Source organism: Elephantulus edwardii, unplaced genomic scaffold, assembly GCF_000299155.1.
Source record: "Elephantulus edwardii isolate Elephantulus edwardi_28Jun2011 unplaced genomic scaffold, EleEdw1.0 scaffold00001, whole genome shotgun sequence".
Lineage (NCBI taxonomy): Eukaryota > Metazoa > Chordata > Mammalia > Macroscelidea > Macroscelididae > Elephantulus > Elephantulus edwardii.
The window spans coordinates 23,951,250-23,970,343 of record NW_006399751.1 but is presented as its reverse complement, the minus strand read 5'-3'; the positions used below and the strand labels follow the sequence as shown (position 1 = coordinate 23,970,343).

At 38.1% G+C, this 19,094-nt stretch overlaps 2 protein-coding genes across 3 annotated transcripts in view; both read right to left on the bottom strand.

Moving 5' to 3' along the window:
* OSGEPL1 (O-sialoglycoprotein endopeptidase-like 1) overlaps nucleotides 1–879 on the bottom strand; it is a 12,775-nt gene extending 11,896 nt beyond the window's left edge. For both annotated transcript variants that reach the window (XM_006878762.1, XM_006878761.1), the window contains exon 1: nucleotides 645–879. In XM_006878762.1, the coding sequence (XP_006878824.1) occupies nucleotides 645–865 (221 nt within the window). In that variant the 5' untranslated portion in view covers nucleotides 866–879. The remainder of the gene's footprint in view (nucleotides 1–644) is intronic.
* Nucleotides 880–9,828: 8,949 nt separating this feature from the next.
* Nucleotides 9,829–19,094, bottom strand: part of ORMDL1 (ORM1-like 1 (S. cerevisiae)) — a 19,727-nt gene continuing 10,461 nt past the window's right edge. The window contains exons 2-3 of the mRNA XM_006878760.1: nucleotides 16,284–16,435; nucleotides 9,829–9,964 (exon numbers count right to left, since the gene is read on the bottom strand). Of these exons, the coding sequence (XP_006878822.1) occupies nucleotides 9,829–9,964; nucleotides 16,284–16,435 (288 nt within the window). The remainder of the gene's footprint in view (nucleotides 9,965–16,283; nucleotides 16,436–19,094) is intronic.

Genomic DNA, 19,094 nt, shown 5'->3' with positions numbered 1-19,094 from the left:
ATTTTTAAAAAATTTATTATTAATTTCAACGAAAATTTACAGAGACTTTGGATTTCCATTCATTGATGGTGGCGCTTTTCTACCCTCCCAACCCTCCCTCCTAGTTCACTACACTCTCGGAAAAGTAAAATTTTTTTCACTGTTTTACAAACCCTCCCCCAGGTCCACTCCACTATGCAGCCTTCACTCTGGACTCCTGTCATGACAAAAATACCTAATCATATATCCCTTTTAAACAGTTTTCTCCCTTATCTGTTTCAATGCAGTATACATTACTCAGTCTCACCCCAACCCCGAGGTAAGTCCTGTTTTAAAATAGTGGCACCATGCAATATTTGTTCTTTTGTGACTGAGATACTTCACTTAGCATAATGTCCTCCAGGGTCATCCATTTTGAATACTGCATGAATTCCTTATTTTTCAATGCAGCGTAGTATTCCATTGTGTGAATATACCACAGCCTCTCTATCCATTCATTTGTTGATGGGTGGATTTGAACTTTATGTCTTGAGTTAGCAGTGCAACTCCTTATCATTAGGCTGCTTTACTAAATGTCCCCTACGTGGTGAATTTAGATAATAAGTATATGACAAAGACATATATACATTTGAATATATGACAAATACAAAATGATAATGACTTACTTTAAATGAACTTCAGTTTGAGAATGTATTGCTTCTCCCAACACATTTCCAGTTTCATCTACCACAGCAGCTGCTGTATCATCACAACTGGTTTCAATTCCCAACACTAGTTTATGGAGAAATCGTTTTCCAGGATGAAAAAGAAAACATCTTAGTATTTCATAAATTTTTCTTTTTGATGGCTTAGAAAAAGATCCTGCCGTCTTATTCAGTATGAGCATATTTACTTTACAGATAATTCCTGGAAAAGAATTACAGAAACAATCATTGGAAAGTGACATTAGGCATTAACAATTCCTTTGTTTACAAATCAGACATTCTGTTAAGCAAAGTACTGAGAGCTTATTTTTATAAAACTGTATTTATATAGGGAGTTGCACTGTCAACCCAAAGGCAGGTGGCTGGAATCCACCAGCTATGCGGCACAAGTAGTAGGGGCAAGCTCCTCCAGGTGACTTACAGCAAAAGCAACAACTGCTGGAGGGTCAGGTTTTGACTTAATGATTTTGAGTCTGATTTGACTTCATGGCACATAGCAAAGTTTGAAAAGAACATTTTTTTCCCTCAAAGTATAATGTCTGTGAGTATGTTATTTCTTATACTATTGTATAAATGAAAGATAATGCTGAGGAGGAAATAAGACTTGTTTCAGAGCTTTATTAATGGTATTTTCATGTTGTTCTCATTCATTATACATTATAAAAACTTATTATAATGCAGTTATTTCATGGAACACTCATTTTCACTATCTCTGAGTATGAACCAACTTACAGTTGACCCTCCAGTAGGTTTTCAGAGGCTGTGAATTGCCTAGGAGGAGAATGTTCATCTTTCTCCCCAAGAGGCCTCAGTAGGTCAGAACTGCCTGTTTTTGGCTTGGTAGAACAACTCCTGATGCTCTAGGTCACCTGTTTTTGCTGTTAATGTGCTGTTGGGTTAGAACTAACTCATAGCTGATCCTCCAAGGGGTTTTCAGAGACTATCCATCTCAGGAGAGGAGAATGTCCATTGTCTTTCCCATGACAGCTAGTGAATTTGAACTACTTTCCTTTGGGTTGACAACACAATTCCTTACCACTAAGCCACCAATCTTTTCTCCATCTATCATGATGTTGCCTGTTTGCACCAGTTTGTCTTCTTGATGTTGAGATGTAACCCATATTGAAGGCTATATTCCTTGATCTTCTGCAGCAAGCACCTTAAATCTTTCTTATTTTCAGTAAACAAAGCTGTTTCTCATACATAATACAAGTTGTTAAGTCTTTCTCCAATCCTAATGCCACATTCTTCTTTAAAAAGTCCAGAAATGGGCTAACAGATATCATCATGGTAGATTTATTAAAAGATTGAACTTGTCAATGATTTCAATTTACCTAGATCCACAATCAACACCCTTGGTACCAGCAGTCATATTAGGAGACAGAGCATTGGGAAGCCTGCTGTTAGGGACCTTGCCAAAGTCCTACAGAGCAATAATTTCAATTTAAAGACTAAGGTGTGCTTGATTCTAGCCATGCACTTTCCAATCACCTCCTTTGCATCTGAGGTATGGACAATGAATAAGGATGACATAAGAATTGCTGCCTTTGAGCTGTAATGTTGAGGAAGAACACTGATTAATCCATGGACTTCCAAAAGAACAAACAGGTAGGTCTTGGGGAAAGTGTAACCATAGAACTCCTTGGAAGCAAATATGGCAAAACTTCATCACATACTTTGGGCATGTTGTCAGGAGAGGTTATTCCTTGGGAAAGGACATCATGCTTGGAAGGTGGAGGGCCAGTGAAAGAGAGAAAGACCCTTAATGAGATGAACGGATATGCTGATTGGGGCAACTGGCTCAATGTGTCAGGAATAAAGATGGTGCAGAAATGACACGGTTCTGATGTGTTGTTCATAGGGTTACTATGAATTGTACTGCCCTCGATGGCCCCTAACCATAACAAGAAATCGCCCAAGCTCCCAACTAGAGTTCCCATTTCATGGATAGTCCTCTAAAAAGTGTTCTTTGCTAAAACTAAGACTAAATGTGATAAAAAAAAAATCAAACAATAAGGCATCCTGGGACAAACAAAAATAAGCATATCTCATTTTTGGAAACATCTTTCAAAAGAATCCTTTAGCTCAAAACCGAAATACGTTCACATAAAATCCAAAACAAGATGTAATTACATAATTTAGAAACAAGTGTTCACATAAAGCACACCTTAAAGAAACACTAAAATGACTGCAACTTAGTGCTTATTTTATCCATTAATTATATTTTCCATTAAATTGAATTTTATTTTTTATTTTACTACCGAGGCTTGTTAGAACACAGAAATTTGTTTTTCCAAAGTGGTGTCGTGTACCTGTGGGTTGGAAGTTATTCTTGTCCATCTTTTTCCCTTGATATGAAATCCTGGTTGATTAGACCCTCGTGCTAAGAACTAGAGTTTGGCAATATGACATTAAGCCACTAGAGCAGTCCATCACTAAAAACTCAAATGCTTGCAGATTGCTAAATAATTAATTTCACACTTAAAAATCACTTGTCCAAGAACTCTGCTGGGCGTTTAAGCCCTTTTCCTGCAACACTAATGAAAAACACTGGAGATTCAAACAGTGGTAAATAACATCGTAGGCATGATTGTGCAGTAGGTTAATGTCATAGGTTGCCAGCTCAAACCCACTAAGTCACTTTGTGGGGAAAAGATGAAGCAGTTTGCTTTCATGAGATTTAGTCTTGTTAGTCTACAGGGTGGTTCTATTCGATCCTATAGGGAAGCCGAGTCAGAATCCAATAGTTACCAATGGGATTTCTTTCTTTTTGGAGGGGGTGGGGAGTTCAGCTGGGCCACATACAGGACTTAGAGTAGGGGAGGTGGTCGAGGACAGCACAGCCCGGGCACGTTATCTATAGGCTACAGATTCGTATCACCAAATACTGGCAAGACTACGGGCTACCCCGTTAGAGGTTTGTGCTAAGCACGTGTGTTTTGTTTTTGTTTTTGTAGCTAAGCAGCTTCCCAATGAACCCAGTGCACCAGGCCAACAAGGGGGTCTGACTCGAACTGCTTTTCTAGGAATGCAAAATTATCAGTATGCCCAGGGTGAGCATGATCTCTCACCTTCCTAAGAGGACAGAGTTTCGTCTTCTTTGCAGAAGGAACCCAGCGCCCTTTCCAGGGCCGGACGACGCTGACGCCGGCGTTCCGGAAGTGATGTCATCAGGCGGCGCGAGCGTCCTAGAGGGCTGCTGCACTAGGAGAGCTTTTGCCACGACTGCTCAGCCTCGTTTCTAACCGGCTGTGTTTTTGTTGCTTCGTTTCCTCCAAATTCCTAGTTAAGGAGAGAGCTGGACGAGATCACACAGTTGGATGTACTCATATTTCTTTGAATACAAATATTGAATTAAAACCATGCCATCATTCCTTTTAACTGGTCTTTGGGTGAGAAAAGGCGGAGTCCTGGTAGCACTGTGGGTAAAGCATTTGGCTTCTAATTGAAACTGGGACTGATTGGAATTCACGAAGCGCTGAGACAGGAGAGCTGAGTTAGTCCGCTTGCATAAAGATTTACAGTCTTGGAAACCCTGTGGGATATTCAGTCAATGATCCTGGGAACTTGATGACAGTGGGTTTTGAAGAGAATAGGGTTCTTTCTACTCAAGAATGTTAACATGGAATCTAAGAAGAGTTGAACAGCCAGTCCACAGATAACGGGAGTAGAGGGTATGGTGTGGACATTTGAAATCTCTTCTCAATTATTTACAGCCTCTGACAACCTGCTGGAGTGTCTGGACTTCTTGTGGTGGTTATGTGCTGTCGAGTCGCTTGCAACTCACAGCGACTCTATGTACAAGAGCCCTAAACCCTGCTCTATCTTATGTCAACCTCATTGTCTCCGACACATTTCCCCAGTCACGGAATCAATCCTTCTCATGGACGGTCTTCCTCTCTTGTGCTTCGCCTCCACCCTCCCAAACACGATGTCCCAAAGACTGGTCCTTCCTTGCAACATGTCCAAAGTACGTCAGAGGAAGCTTCAGAATTCTTGCCTCCAAAGAGCAGCCCGGTTTCACCCTCTCAAGGTCAAACCTGTTTGTTCTAGCAGTTCATGGTATATAGTCAATACTCTTCTCCAGCACCACAGCTCAACTGGACTGCAGTAATTTCTGAGACCACGTAATCAAAGTTATGTCCTGAAATAACAACTTTTGTGTTTGGTTTCATGTTTGTTTTTTAAAACTTTAAAGAAATATGGAAACTAGTGATTCCTTCATGAAGTTTTGGCTGGTTTCAGAGAACAAAAGTGCTTCCTGTCAGTGTAAATTGGTCCTCCCTGTTTACTAGGAATTACCTGGGGCTGACTTATTTAAGAAAAATAGAAAACGTAAAGATGGCGAAGCTAACATTCACTTAACCTTAAAAATATATGTATTAGTAAGCAAATCAATAGAAAATTTTTAAAAATCTATGCCATAGGCACTGTAGCAATCCATCTAAGATCTTCCTCTCCTATACTGACAGTTCTATCATTTCAAGCATGATGTCCTTCTCCATCTTGACAACATGCCCAAAGTATATGAAACAGTGTTTCAAAATATATGCCTCCAGAGAGTAACCTGGTTTCACTGTTTCCAGGCCAGACCTGTTTGTTCTCTTGGCATTGCATGCTGTGGTCAATACTCTTCCAGCACCACAACTCGAAAGCATTCTTTTGTCAACTTTAGTTAGTCCAGTTCTCAGATGCACAGCAAACAACTAAGAAGACCATCGCCTGGATCAGGCACACCTTAGTTTCTAGACTGACATCCTTGCTCTTTTGTACTCTTGATTTGGTACCTGACAGATTTTTCTAAAGCAACTTGTCTTTTGATTTCCTGACTGATGGTGCCAAGAGTGTTGCCTGTGGATCCCGGCAAGATGAAATGGTTAACAACTTCAATTTTTTTCTTTATCTGTCATAATGTTGTCAATTGGTCCAATGGAGAGAATATTATCTCGATGTTGAGATGCAATCTGTATTGAAGACTGCAGACTTTCAGCAGCAAACGCTTCACATCCTCAGTTTCAGCGACCAAGGCTGAATGGATGAGATGGATTGACACAGTGACTGTGGCAATGGAGGCAGGTGTGTCAGACACAATGAGATTGACTCAAGATAGGGCAGGGTTCAGTGCTATTGTTCATAGGGTTGCTATGAGTTGTAATCTGTGATATGCAATTGCAATGCATTATTATAATTCCTGGTTCCTAACAATAATTGCAACCTTCAGCATATTCTTGCACCTCCTTCCGCCTATATTGAAATGAGTATTTATATTTATTGAGAAGGTGGGTTGTTTTTTATTGGTTGAGGGTTAGGTGTGGACTGTTTGGTTTTTTATTTTGTTCCCAATTGTGTGTGAGCTGATTTGATTTGCTCAATTTAGCTAACAATAAGGTGTGGCCAGAAGCTTTTTGTTTAGTCAAAAGGACTGGTAGAGGGCCTTGGTATTTAAAAGTAGGTTGGACCCTTGAGCCTGCTGTTAATTGTGTTTTGGATTAATATTCTTCTAAATGGTACAGCACTGGTTTGTCAATTTGCTGTACTGAGCTAACTTGGGGTTGCTGTGATGCTGAACACTGCCATTGGTGTGTCAAATGCCATAATGGCTACCCCATGGTGGAGTGTTTGGTGAAGCTCCCAGATTAAGACAAGCTTGGAAGCAGGAGTGGCCATCCACTTCCTAAACAACATGTCTCTGGAAACTCTATGAACTTAGGGAAAAGAATACAGTTATAGAACAACTTAACAACACTTATATGTAAAATTGTTACCATTTGAATGGATTTGTCCCAAGATTCTTCCCTCTCCTGTCCTAGGCTTAAGAGTTTTAACAGGTAAGGTATTATAACAGAAAGTTATAGCTAGGGTAAACATACACTTTTGTTTTATGCAGTGTGGAGCTCTGGGTATAAAAATTTGTAAATATTATATCCAAACATAAGAGTGCTAGTCCAGTAAAATGTAAAAATATTTAAATCAATTAATTACTTAAATGTTAGAATTTTGGTTTTGGAACCTGTTTTGTTTTTTAAATTGTATAACAATAACATTATTGATAAAATGGAACCATGTGTTCAAATACCATTTTACTCAAAATAACACTATGAAGTAGATACTATTCCCATTTTTCAGATTAGACAACTGAATTAGTTTGGGCAGTTTGCCTATCAGCATCTTGTGACTGTACTTGCAAAACACATCTCAACTATGACCTATCAACACTTGGACTACGTTCTTAGTTTGAACATTTCTTGCCTGCAACAGCGTCCTAACTATCCTTCCTATTTTCTAATCAGTTTATCCTTAACAGTATCAGTGACATATATGTATGTATGTGTGTGTGTGTGTAAAAGAAAATCCCTTTAATCACCTGTATAAACTTTGCATTGTTTGGTGCCATTGACTCAAGTATGACTCATTCAGATACAATGAACAACCTTGTTCTATCCTGTGCCATCCTCACAGCCTGACACACCAAAGCCCACTGCTGTAGTCACTGTCAATCCACCTGGCTGAGGGTCTTCACTGTCCCTCCACCTTTTCAAGTATGATGTCCTTCTCCAAGGAACAGCCTCTCCTAAAAAAATACCCAAAGTATATGAACATCTCTGATCTTCTGCAGTAATTGCTTCAAGTCCTCACTTTCAGCAAGGAAGGTTATGTAATCTGCATAACACACATATTGATGAGTCATTCTCCAATCCTGATACTAAATTATTTTCCAAAGTCCAGCTTCTTGAATAATTCCATTGGTACTCCTAGAATAAAATATACACTACTTTGGTCTACCAAGACCTATATGATTTTGCCCCTCCCTAGTTCTCTTACCTCATTTACTACTATCCTCCTTTTTAGCCTCAGTGACTTATTCTTTCTCTCAAGCACACAATCCTCAAACGTTCTTCAGAGGCCTACTTGCCATTACCTCTACTAGGAATGCACTTTCCCCAGAACTGTGCACTGCTTCCTCCTTTATGTCAATAGTTTATAAGCAAATGTCACCTTCTTAGGTATGATCTTCAGGGAAATATCTTTCAAAAATAGTTCCTCTATCTTACATCTACTTAGTATTTCCCCTTCCCTCATAACATTTAACATTACATGAAACATGTATTTATTTACTCATTTATTATCTGTTTTTAAACTGGAATACAGGAATGTAAGAGGGGTTTGATCTGTCTTATTTCCATACTGTACCCACAACATTTAAAACAATCTCTTGCACAGTGTTATTATCATTGAATTGATTCCAACAATCAACTCAAGGTAATTGTTAAGTGCTGGACCACTGTCAATTAAGTGGACAGTTCAAATCCACCCAGAAGCTCACAGGAAAGACAACACGGTGATCTGCTACAGAAAGGTCATTCTTTAACCCTATGAAGCAGTTATACTCTGTACATGGGGGATTGCCATGAGGACAGAACAGGCCCCCAATATACTATAATTTTCAAACACTAACAAGTGAAAGTGGGTAAAACAGAAGAAAGGGCCTGAGTCAGAAAGAGACTTCCATCTCTGATGTCTATATAAAAATATAGCATTCTGAGCTATTTAAGTTTTAAAATGAAAAGCAAACCAAAACCCCCCCAAAATCCAAATACAACAAATAGAAAACCAAAACAAAAAGCCAAAAAACAAACAAAAAACACCCCAGTATTTAAAAATCTTAATTTTACAAATTCATCACTTAAAAATAACTTGAAATACAATTTTAATGACAAAACCTGGTTTCTGAAAGAAACTTTCATCAAGGAAAAAATTTTTATTAAAGTACAGATTGCCAGTTATTTAAAAAATACATAGGAACAGACAAACACACAAAGGGGCAGTATCATACAACTGATTTCTAAATGCAACACTTTTAAAATACAAAACAATGATCATTATCCCCAAAAGTTCTTTTATTGAAACAAACTGTTTTTTAACTCAAGTTTATTTACAAATTACTGGTTTTTTTTAGTACCGTCCTGTACCAGAACTGTTTTTGACACATTCACTTCTCAAAATAGTATATATTCTTTTTTTGTAATTAAAGGCAACAACTATAAAAAACTTCTCAAAGTCACAAAAATTTCTATATAGCTGTTGCTTTTGATAGTTTAGGTTTATCTAAATTAAAATCCACATTGTTAAAAGGCAAATATATTAATGGACAAAATATTGAGGTTGCACATAGACTAAGAAAAAAGAAGTTATCTTTTACTGTAGAGCAGCTGAAAATGGCTTACTTTGGTTCTAACGCGAAAGAAGCAGTTTCTTGCCAGATCACTGGTTAGCTGTGTGGCTGGCTATGCTTTATTTTCTTTTCTAAAGAATGGCAGATTTTAACAATTCACTTCCTCAATCAAATAAGCAAAGAACTTTAAATTAGTATATACTTTAGCTGCTTAAAAGAAATTATCTTAACTGGTTTGTTGTTGTTGTTTGTTGTTATGTGCCGTTGAGTCGCTTGCGACTCATAGTGACAGCAACCTTATATCTAAAGTCAGCAAAACCCAGCTTATTCCAAAATCAGAAGTCTGACTCAGAAGCTTAATGTTAATATTCTATCACTATTCAGTCACAAAGGAAGATCTTCATGACTTCAGTTAATTTAGTAAATGTAAAAATGGCCTCATCTATGAGTCAACAAAACCACAAAAATATACACTAAAGTAGAAATTGGATTGTATAAAACAAGAACATAGGAATATATATGGTAATAAAAACAATATATAGTAAACTTTTAAAGAGATGATTATGGTTTACATGTAAGTCTGCTTAAAATAACCATGACTAAATGATTGGAAATTTTATTCTATAACGTAATGCCCATTCATTATAAACTATGCTAATCCTAGTTTCTTATAGATCTATTTTTGCTTTAGGTCTATCTATTACACCTTCACTGTTTTGCCCCTTAAAAGCTGGGCCTGCCCAGCTGGCACATAAAGCCTCTCTTTCTGGTATATTCTAAGAATATACCAGAGGCATTAGAGAGACATCGTCTAGGAAAAATTGGCACTTCACAACAGTATATGAAGAACCAGCAACTGGAAAATTCAATTCTCATTTCACACTGCCACAGAAATAGTGCAGTATACTAACTACTCTATCCTTCCAGGAAACTTGAGTAGCTGTAGGAATTTTTGTTCAGTTTCAACACATTTCAATACTTATTAATTCCAAAGATCCGAACACCATGTAGTTGTGGCATTTTGGGAATTAGCACACTCAGCAGAGAAGCTGTGTTTAGAATGAAGTGAGTTGGGTCATACTTCGTATAGAAACTGGCCAGAAAATATCTGTAGGGGGGGAAAAACACACCACAAAAAATACCTGTTAACATCTAAAAGTAAAATTACTTAGACTTAAAAAAAAAATAAAAAGGTATTTAAAACATCAGAGTAGAATTGGTTTTGATACTAAAACACAAGCAAACATTTTAGAGTGGGCTTAGGTTGATTAGAGTTTTAAAAATCAGTTTAAATTTTAATGAAGGTACATGTGCACATTTTTCATTTCTGTTGTATGTGTTTTATACAGTGCAGCTTTGTTGTTGGTAGATACCATCAAGCTGGCTGTGACTCAAGATGGCTCCAGAAGAATGAAACCCTGACTCATACTGTGCCATTCTTACCATCTCAGCTGCACACTGTTGTCATCATGTCACTACTTAGGATCTCCTAGAGTAGAGGAGATTTTCAACCAGGGCTAAAATAGTAGCCCTATTCAATTGCACTTTTATATTTATAAGTAAGAATATTGCTAAAAGGAAGTTCTGTATTCAGTGCCTCAATCATATTGTGACCCACCAAAAAGTTTAAGAACCACTCTGAAAAACAGGGTTCTATGGTATGCCTCAAAGGCATCAACTCTTTTTCTGATATCCTCATTCTTTGTCCAACTCTCAGATATACAGCAAATGACTGAAAAGGCACACCTTAGTCCTCAAACTGACACCATTGCTTCTCAGTAATTTGGAGAGGTCCCTGACTGCAGACTTTCCCAGTGCAATGCAAATCCTGATATTCCAACTGCTGGTACCAAATGTATTGATTATGGATCCAAGTAAGAGAAAGTCAGTAACAGTTTCAATATTTTCTGCATGTATCTATCATGATGTTGCCTCTCAGTCCAGTGGTGAGAGTGCTGTTTTCTTGGCATTGAGATGCAATCCATACTGAAAGAAGCAGTGTTTGATCTTCTGCAGCAAGTCCTTCAAGTTCTCGTCACTTTCAGCAAGCAAGATGGCATCATTTGCATAACGAAAGTTACTGATTGATGCCATTGAACTGTGGTGTTGGGGAGAGTACTGACTAGCCCATGGACTGCCAAAAGAACAAATAGGTATGTCTTGGAGAGAGTGCTCTTTGGAGGCAAGGATGATAAAGCTTCATCTCACATACTTTGGGTATGACTTCCTTGTAGGAGGACACTGTGCTTGGAAAGGTGGAGGGGTAGCAAAAGAAACACCCTCAACCAGGTAGACTGACACAGTGACTGCATCAATGGGCTCAAGTGTGTGTGAGGATAACTAGGATGGGTTCAAATCAATTGTTCATATGGTCTCTATGAGTCATACTCAACTCCACAATACCTAACAACAGTATACTAGGTAGAGAATTCCAGAAACCTAGTGGGTTAAGGAATTGCACTGCCAACCCAAGGGAAGGCAGTTCAAATCCACCAGCTACTATAGGGGAGAAAGATGGCCAGTGTCCTCCCATGCAATTTTACAGCCTCTGAAAATCTGCTGGACAATCAGCTCTGAGTAAGTTCTGACTAGACGGCAGAGAGAGTTGTGGCTGTTTTGGTTTTTTTACTCTGTACCGTCACAATTCAATATTTCTAAAAGAAAACAAACACTCACTTGCTCTGCTGATATTCTCATTTTCATGTTGTACTTAAAAAGGTCCCTAACTAGATTAACTAGAAACCTGAAAAACACTGGTGTAAAATTCTCTCTAGTTTGCTGTAAGTGAATACATGTATATATTTAAAGACATGCAACATCTAACAAATTTAAAACTATTATAAAATAAATGTATCACTAAGTTAGAACATCTAGCCTAGTTTTACCCAAGGATGACTCAGAGTGCAGATACAGTTAACAACTAAGTGTGTCCTAATATAGAAAAAAAAAACCACAAACAAACCAGCAAGCTCTGGTGGCCTACTGGATAAGGAGTTGTGCTGCCAATGCAAAGGCAGGCAGTTCAAATCCACTGGCTACTCCTCAGGAGGAAGATGGGCAATCTTCTCCCATCTGGTTTACAGTCTCTGAAAAACAGATGGAGGGCCAGCTAGGAACTGGTTCCAAAACATGACACATAACAACAATACTAATAAAATGTAAAGAAGAAAACAGTTTCACTTACTGGAAAACTAAGAAATTACTTTCCATAGAGTGTCTAGTTACTTCTAATGTACATTGTTGTTGCTGCTGTGTATCACAGAATTGGAACTGATCCATAGCTGACCCTCCAGTGGGTTTTCAGAGGCAGTTAATTGCACAGGAGATTTCCCATTCTTCCACCTCAAACTGTGTGCCTTCGGGATTGCAGCACAGCTTCTTGCCAGTAGGCCACGAAAACGAGAGCTCTGTATATTTAATAATTAAAGTATATTCTAATAGCCTTTTCTTTTAAACGCCATCATTAGTTTCTCAAAAAGATAAGTAACAGTTATTTTCAAATATAACTAAAAACAGCATAGTTGCACACATACTTTTCAGAACTATTTGATGCTGTTAGGTGCCATCAAGTCTATTATAACTCACAGGGACCCTATGAACAACCTGTGCCATCCCATGATCATCAACATGCTCAAGCCCCCTGTCAGTCACTGTATCAATCCATTCCTTGAAGGTCATCCTCTCTTTCATTGACCCTGTCTCTCTGCCAGCATGACATCTTTTACAAGGCCTGGCCCCTTCTGACAACATGCCCAAACTATGTGAGAAGAAGTTTCCTTGTCTCTAATGAGCAATCTGGTTGCACTTCCTTCAGATCTGTTTATCCTTTTGGCAGTCTATGATATATTCAATTCTGTTTGCCAACACCACAACTGAAAGGCATTGATCCAAACCATTTTGATTGAGAAATTCTTTACCTTTTACCTATTTCACACACTATCCTCAGGAATTTTTTGCAAATAAACCATAAGCCTCAATCTTTTTCTTTTCTTTCATGTAACTGAAGGTTTTTAACACTTCCTCCAATGAACAAATTAGGGTAACATTTAGTAATTTTTTTCAATGTGGCTTCATCTATAATTTGGTAGGCTGAGATTAAATTTCCTAGAATGGTTTCATGTTACAGTTCATTCAACATTTCTCCTTTTTTGCTTTAATGAATAGTAATTGTAGATTCTATGAAAAATTTCTAAACTTACAAACACACCTACCTTCTCTGAAAGGATGCAAAATTCAGAACCTAGAACTACACAGGTAACTATTTTTCTTGTTATTGCATATATCTTTGTTAGATCATGTTAGTGTCGTGTGTGCCATCAAGTCAGAACAAACTTACAGCTCCAGTGGGTTTTCAGAGGCAGTAAATCACATAGGAGATTGCCCATTCTTTTCTCGTGGAGCAGCTGGTGGATTCAAACCTTGTGCCTGTGAGACTGCAGTGCAGCCTCTCACCATTAGCCACCAGAGCTCCCTTGTTAGACCATAGTGATAATTTTTTTTAAGTTAATTTTACAAGTGCCCTGCCAATTAAATTTTTTTAAATATGCTCAAAAACTAAATCAAATGGAAAAGCCTACAACTTTATGATTAATTGCTTCAGTCATTTTAAAAATACATTCCATTATGCGTCATCATCTATCCAAAATTTACCCTTTAAAGTCCAGTTTAAAGGATTACAACAGCACCAACATGGCTTTCCAAATACTCTAGAATGCACCAGTGATATCATGGGTATATTATTTGTATAAGCCATTTTGATACAGTGTTTAAAACATGTGAAATACATCTATGATGTAAGTTTACTGAGTTTAAGATTTAAAGCAATCTAAGTATTCATGAACTCTTTGTAGATATAATAGTATTTATAATAAAATAAATTGTACAAAGCTGCCTCAATGAGGTATACGTAATACTACAAGAAATCAAGGTATTACCACTGAAGGTTGAGTGTTAAAGAAACAATGTCAGTGAGAAAGAATTACTTAAATCTTGAATGAAGAGTAAAACACAGACATAGTTTTCCTACTGTATCTACGGGGAAACTGATTCCAGGAACCCTGGAAGATAACATGATGCAAGTGCCATCAAGTCCCTTATATAAAACTGTAGTACATTAATAAAACCTATGTATGGATCTCTCCCATATAACCTCTTCCTCTCTACTTTAAATCATCTCTAGATTACTTATAATGTAAATGCTACATAAAGAGCACTTTGCTGTTATTGTTGTTATTATTAGATGCCAGTGAGTCAAATACAACTCATAAGGATTCTATGAACAATAGGATCTAAACCCTGTCCCATCCTTTGTTATCCTCTTCATCTATGACACATGCTCATTGCTGCTATCACTGGAGGTCAATCTATCTTGTTAAAGGTCTTAACTCTCTTTCACTGACCCTCCACCTTTCCAAGCAAGATGTCCCTTTCCAATGAACAGTTTCTCCTGCCCAAAGTACATGAGATGAAGTTTTGCCATATTTGCCACTAGGGAGCACTATGTATGTGTTTAAGTTCTCTTAATCTTAGAAGGATTGCTTTGACCACTCCTCCCCCAACTTTAATATTTTCCTTTTTAATTAATATTTTCTTTTCATACCTTGGTTGGTTGAATCTGTGAATATAAAATTCATTGATACAGATGGCTAACTATTAAAAAATGAGATATTTTAAGTAGAAGAAGTTATTTGAACAAAGGTACAAAAATAGTACTATACAGGAAATGTTAAAGAAATGCTACTAAAAAGAGCTTCACCAGATAGGAGTCAGGAGGGGATAAAATATTAAACATAAAACTGAGTTAAGAACCACTTAGTGGAGGGCACAAATATCAAGAAGGCAATCATACAAAGTTAAATGCTTTGCACAAATTGCCAACAAGGCAATGTTTCTAATGGTTAAGTTTTCAAAAGCAGGTGAATGGGTCTTTCTTCTGAGATATCTCTGGATAGATGTGAACTGCCAACCTTTCAATTAGTAGCCAAGCATATTCGGAAAGATATTTATTTCTTAAAGTATCAGCATTGTTGTTGTTATGTGCCATCGAGGCAACAAGAGCTCCAAGCGACCCTATGAATAATGACTCTGAATCTTGTCCTTTCCTGCGTTAACCTCTCCAGCTCCCACACACTTGCCCTCATTGTCTCTGTGTCAACCCATCTCATCCAGGGTCTTCTTCTGCACTGTCCCTCCACTCTTCCAATCATGATGTTCTTCTCCAAGGACTGGTCCCTCCTAGTGACATACCCAAAGTATGTGAGATGGAGCTTCAAAATCTTTGCCTCCAAGGAGCAAACTGGTTTCACTCTCTCCAGGTCATACCTGTTTGTTTTCTTGGCAGTCTAGGGTCTGTTCAGTACTATTCGCCAGTGCCACAACTCAAAGGCATCAATTCTTTTTCTGTCATCCTTAGTCACTGTCCAGCTCTCAGAGGCAACAGCAAGCAACTGAGAAGACCAAGGCCTGGATAAGGTATATCTTTCCCTTTAAACTGATACTGTTGCTCTTTAGCACTCTAGAGAGATCCTTGACAGCAAATTTTCCCCAATGCATCTCGTCTTTTGAATTCCTGACAGATGGTGCCAAGATTGCTGACTGTGGATCCAGGAAGATGAAATCATTAACAACCTCAATTCTTTCTCCATCTATCATGGTTCTGTCTACTGGCTTCGTGGTAAGCATCGTTGTTTTCTTGCTGTTTAGATGCAATTCACACTGAAGATTGCAGTCTTTGACTTTCAAGTCCTCTTCAGTTTCGGGGAGCAAGGTTGTGTCATCTGCACAACGTAGGCTATGGATGAGTCTTCCTCCAATCCTTCCTGATGTCTCATTCTTCTTCATAAAGTCTATCCTTTCAAATGATGTGTAGTGCATATGGATTGAAAAGGTATGGAGGAAGGATACATCCTTGATACACTACTTTCGTTATTTTGAACCATGCAGTGTTTCTTTGCTCTGTTTGGACACTGGCTCCCTGGTCTAGATAAAGGTTTTGCATGATTATTAGCTCAATTTTCACATAGGAACAATCTAACCTGGCGGTGTGACAGGTAAGATTTAGCCCACGTCTATCCTATAATGAAATAGTGCCTTCTTTTTTCTATAACTCCTACTGTCTCTCACAAGAAATTTGAACATTCTTGTGACTGGTGGTAACTGATCAATGACGTTCTAGTGGGAAACATATTATGAGTTTACTTTTCTTACAAGCAACGTAAAGACAGGAATTGGAATATACATATATTGCTTAAAAATGTCTAGCATATAATGGTGCTATATTAATTGAAATGAAAATTAGTTTACTTTATTAGTCACTACATACCGAGGTCAAGGTTTGTTAAGAAAATATTCTAATGCAAATTCAGTCAGATAAAAAAATGCCTTCTTTGCATCCATTCCTCTTTATAACTAAAATTTATACCACTTACAGAACTATTGGAGAAATTGTGAAAAACTTCCGTGAAGATGTAAACTGTACTCCATAGTCAAGTTGTTCCCAGTGAGTTAGGAGTCTTGCTTTACCCTGGTCAGGAGTTTCAAAAGGTGTTCCTTTCACCGCATGCAGAAACACATACATTCCCTAGAGAACAAGCAAGAGGACGTATCATTAATACAAAATTAGTCTTTATCAATAAATATTAAGATTGTTGTTACATAATGTCTACTTGGAACCAACTCATTGATGATCCTCCAGGGGGTTTTCACAGGCAGTAAATCGCACGGCAGGTGACTGACTGCCCATCTTTCTTCCAAAGAGCAGCTAGTGGAGTCAAACTGTGTGCCGTTAGGTTGGCAGCACACCTCCTTACCACTAAACCATGAGAGCTTCCTTTCAGGATATGTGTGACAGAGTATGAGATTTTAACAGGCCACGTTTTAAGACTGCATATTTAAAAAAAAAAAAAAAAAAGACTGCATATTTTAATGAAAGGCTGTGGCTACTTCTTTTACAATTAAAATTAAACTTTCAGGATGTAACAATATTATTTGGTGAAAACCAGTAAGAGAGCAATATACGGTAACCTGTTTTCACTGCTTCTAATTGGATTTAAAAAGTGACATTAGAGTTGTTGTTGTGTTATGTGCCATAGAGTAACCTGAGAGTCTTAGGGACCCTACGTAAAACAGCTCTGAAGCCTGCCCTGTCCTGAGACAGTCTCATTGACTCGGACACACCTACCTCCCCCCTAGTTACTGTTACCAATCCATCTCATCCAAGCTCTTCCTCTCCTGTGCTGTCCCTCCACCCTTCCAAGCATAATGCATAATGCCCTTCTCTAAGGACTGATCCCTCCTGACCATGTGTCCAAAGTAGGTGAGATGGAGCTTCAAAACCCTAGCCTCAAAGGAGAAACTTGGTTTCACCCTCTTTAAGACAAACTTATTTTCTTGGCGGTCCATGGTATGTTCCAGACTCTACTCCTGCACCAAAACTCAAAGGCATTGATTCTTCTTCTGTCCAGCTCTCTGGTACACAGCCTGGACAGGTGCACCTTAGTCTGCAGACTGGTATCTTTGCTTCTCAGTGCTCTGTAAAGATCCCTGACAGCAGATTTTCCCCAATATAATTAATCTTTTGATTTCCTGACTGAAATGCCAAGAGTACTGATTGTGGAGCTGAGCAAGCTGTAATGTTAACAACCTCAATCTCTTCTCCATCTAATATGGTGCTGCCAATTGGCCCAGTGGTGAAAATCTTTGTCTTAATGTTGAGCTTCAATTCATATTGAAGACTACAGTCCTTGACCTTCTGCAGCAAGTACTTCAGGTTCTCTTCTGTTTTAGCAAGCAAGGTTGTGTCATCTTCATGACAGAGGTTGCTGATGAGTCCTTTTCCAATCCTGATGCCATATTTCTCCTCATAAAGCCCAGCCTCCAAAATAATCTGTTCTGCATATACACTGAAAAGGTATGGAGACAAGACACATCCCTGACGCACTCCTTTTCTGATTTTGAACCATGCAGTGTTTCCTTGCTTTCTTTAAGGACTGCTTCTTAGTTCCGTGTGATTATAATGAACACTAGAGTACATCATTTAAATTTTCTCATGCCTTCCCAGTTACAGGCTTATCTTTTATCCAATGTAAAGAAAATTTTCCTCAATTCTCTAATTAGTAAATTTGCTAACACTTGTAAAATGATAAAACATACAAAATGGCAAGATAAACTCTCTACACAAAAAAAGTGTTTTAGAAAAGAATTATTCAAATTGCCTTTGCTTTAATAGTTTTCTCTCAAAGCAACAAAGAGAACTTGGAGTAACAAGTACACCATTGAACTCAGCTCAGTTTTAAGTAGTATTCCAATCAAAAGTGAGTCTTGTGGTATGAGTTTCTAAATATCAAAGTGAAAAGACAAATCCATTCTATTTTTAGCTAGCAATAAAACAGACAATGGACTGTGCTAGCAGCTTCTACCATTCAGTTTTCTCTGTTCAGTTTACTTTGTTTCAAGATAACTGTTTTGGTAACAGAACAAGCTGAAACACTCTCATGAGGCTGTTTTTCTCTCTAGGAACTCATAATATTTTTCCCCCCTTTTAAGGGATTGTTGTTGTGTAACATTGAGTCAGAACGACTCACTGCTGACCTTTAAGTGGGTTTTTAGAGGCAGAAAATCACACAGAAGACTGCTCATCTAACTGGTCAATTCAAACTACATAGCTTTGGATTGGCAGTGCAACTCCTTAACACTAAGCCAACAAATCTCCCTTCTTAATAAATACATGGGGGGGGGAGAAGTGTTTGGTAATGACATATCAGATAAGGGACTTATATCCAGAATTTATCAAATACTTGAGTACCACAAGAAGATAAAGGTAAATAATCCAACAGAAAAATGGGCACAGGATATGAACAGACACTTCATCAAAGAAGACATTCAGATGGCTAACAAACACATGAACAAATGTTCAAAATCCATAGCTCTAAGAGAGATGCAAATCAAAACAACTATGAGATATCATCTCACCCCAGTAAGAATAGCTAAATTTAACAGAGCAGCAAGCAACAAATGCTGCTGGTGGAAGTGTAAAATGGTGCAACCACTGTGGAAGGTGGTATGGTGCTTTCTGAAAAAGTTGCAAATGGAAATACCATTTGACCCAGAAATTCCACTACTGGGAATATAACCAAAGAGACCATAACTGACATCCAAGCAGACATATGTACATCCATGTTTATCGTGGCTTTGTTCACAATAGCAAGGGGTTGGAAACAACCTAAGTGCCCATCAACAAA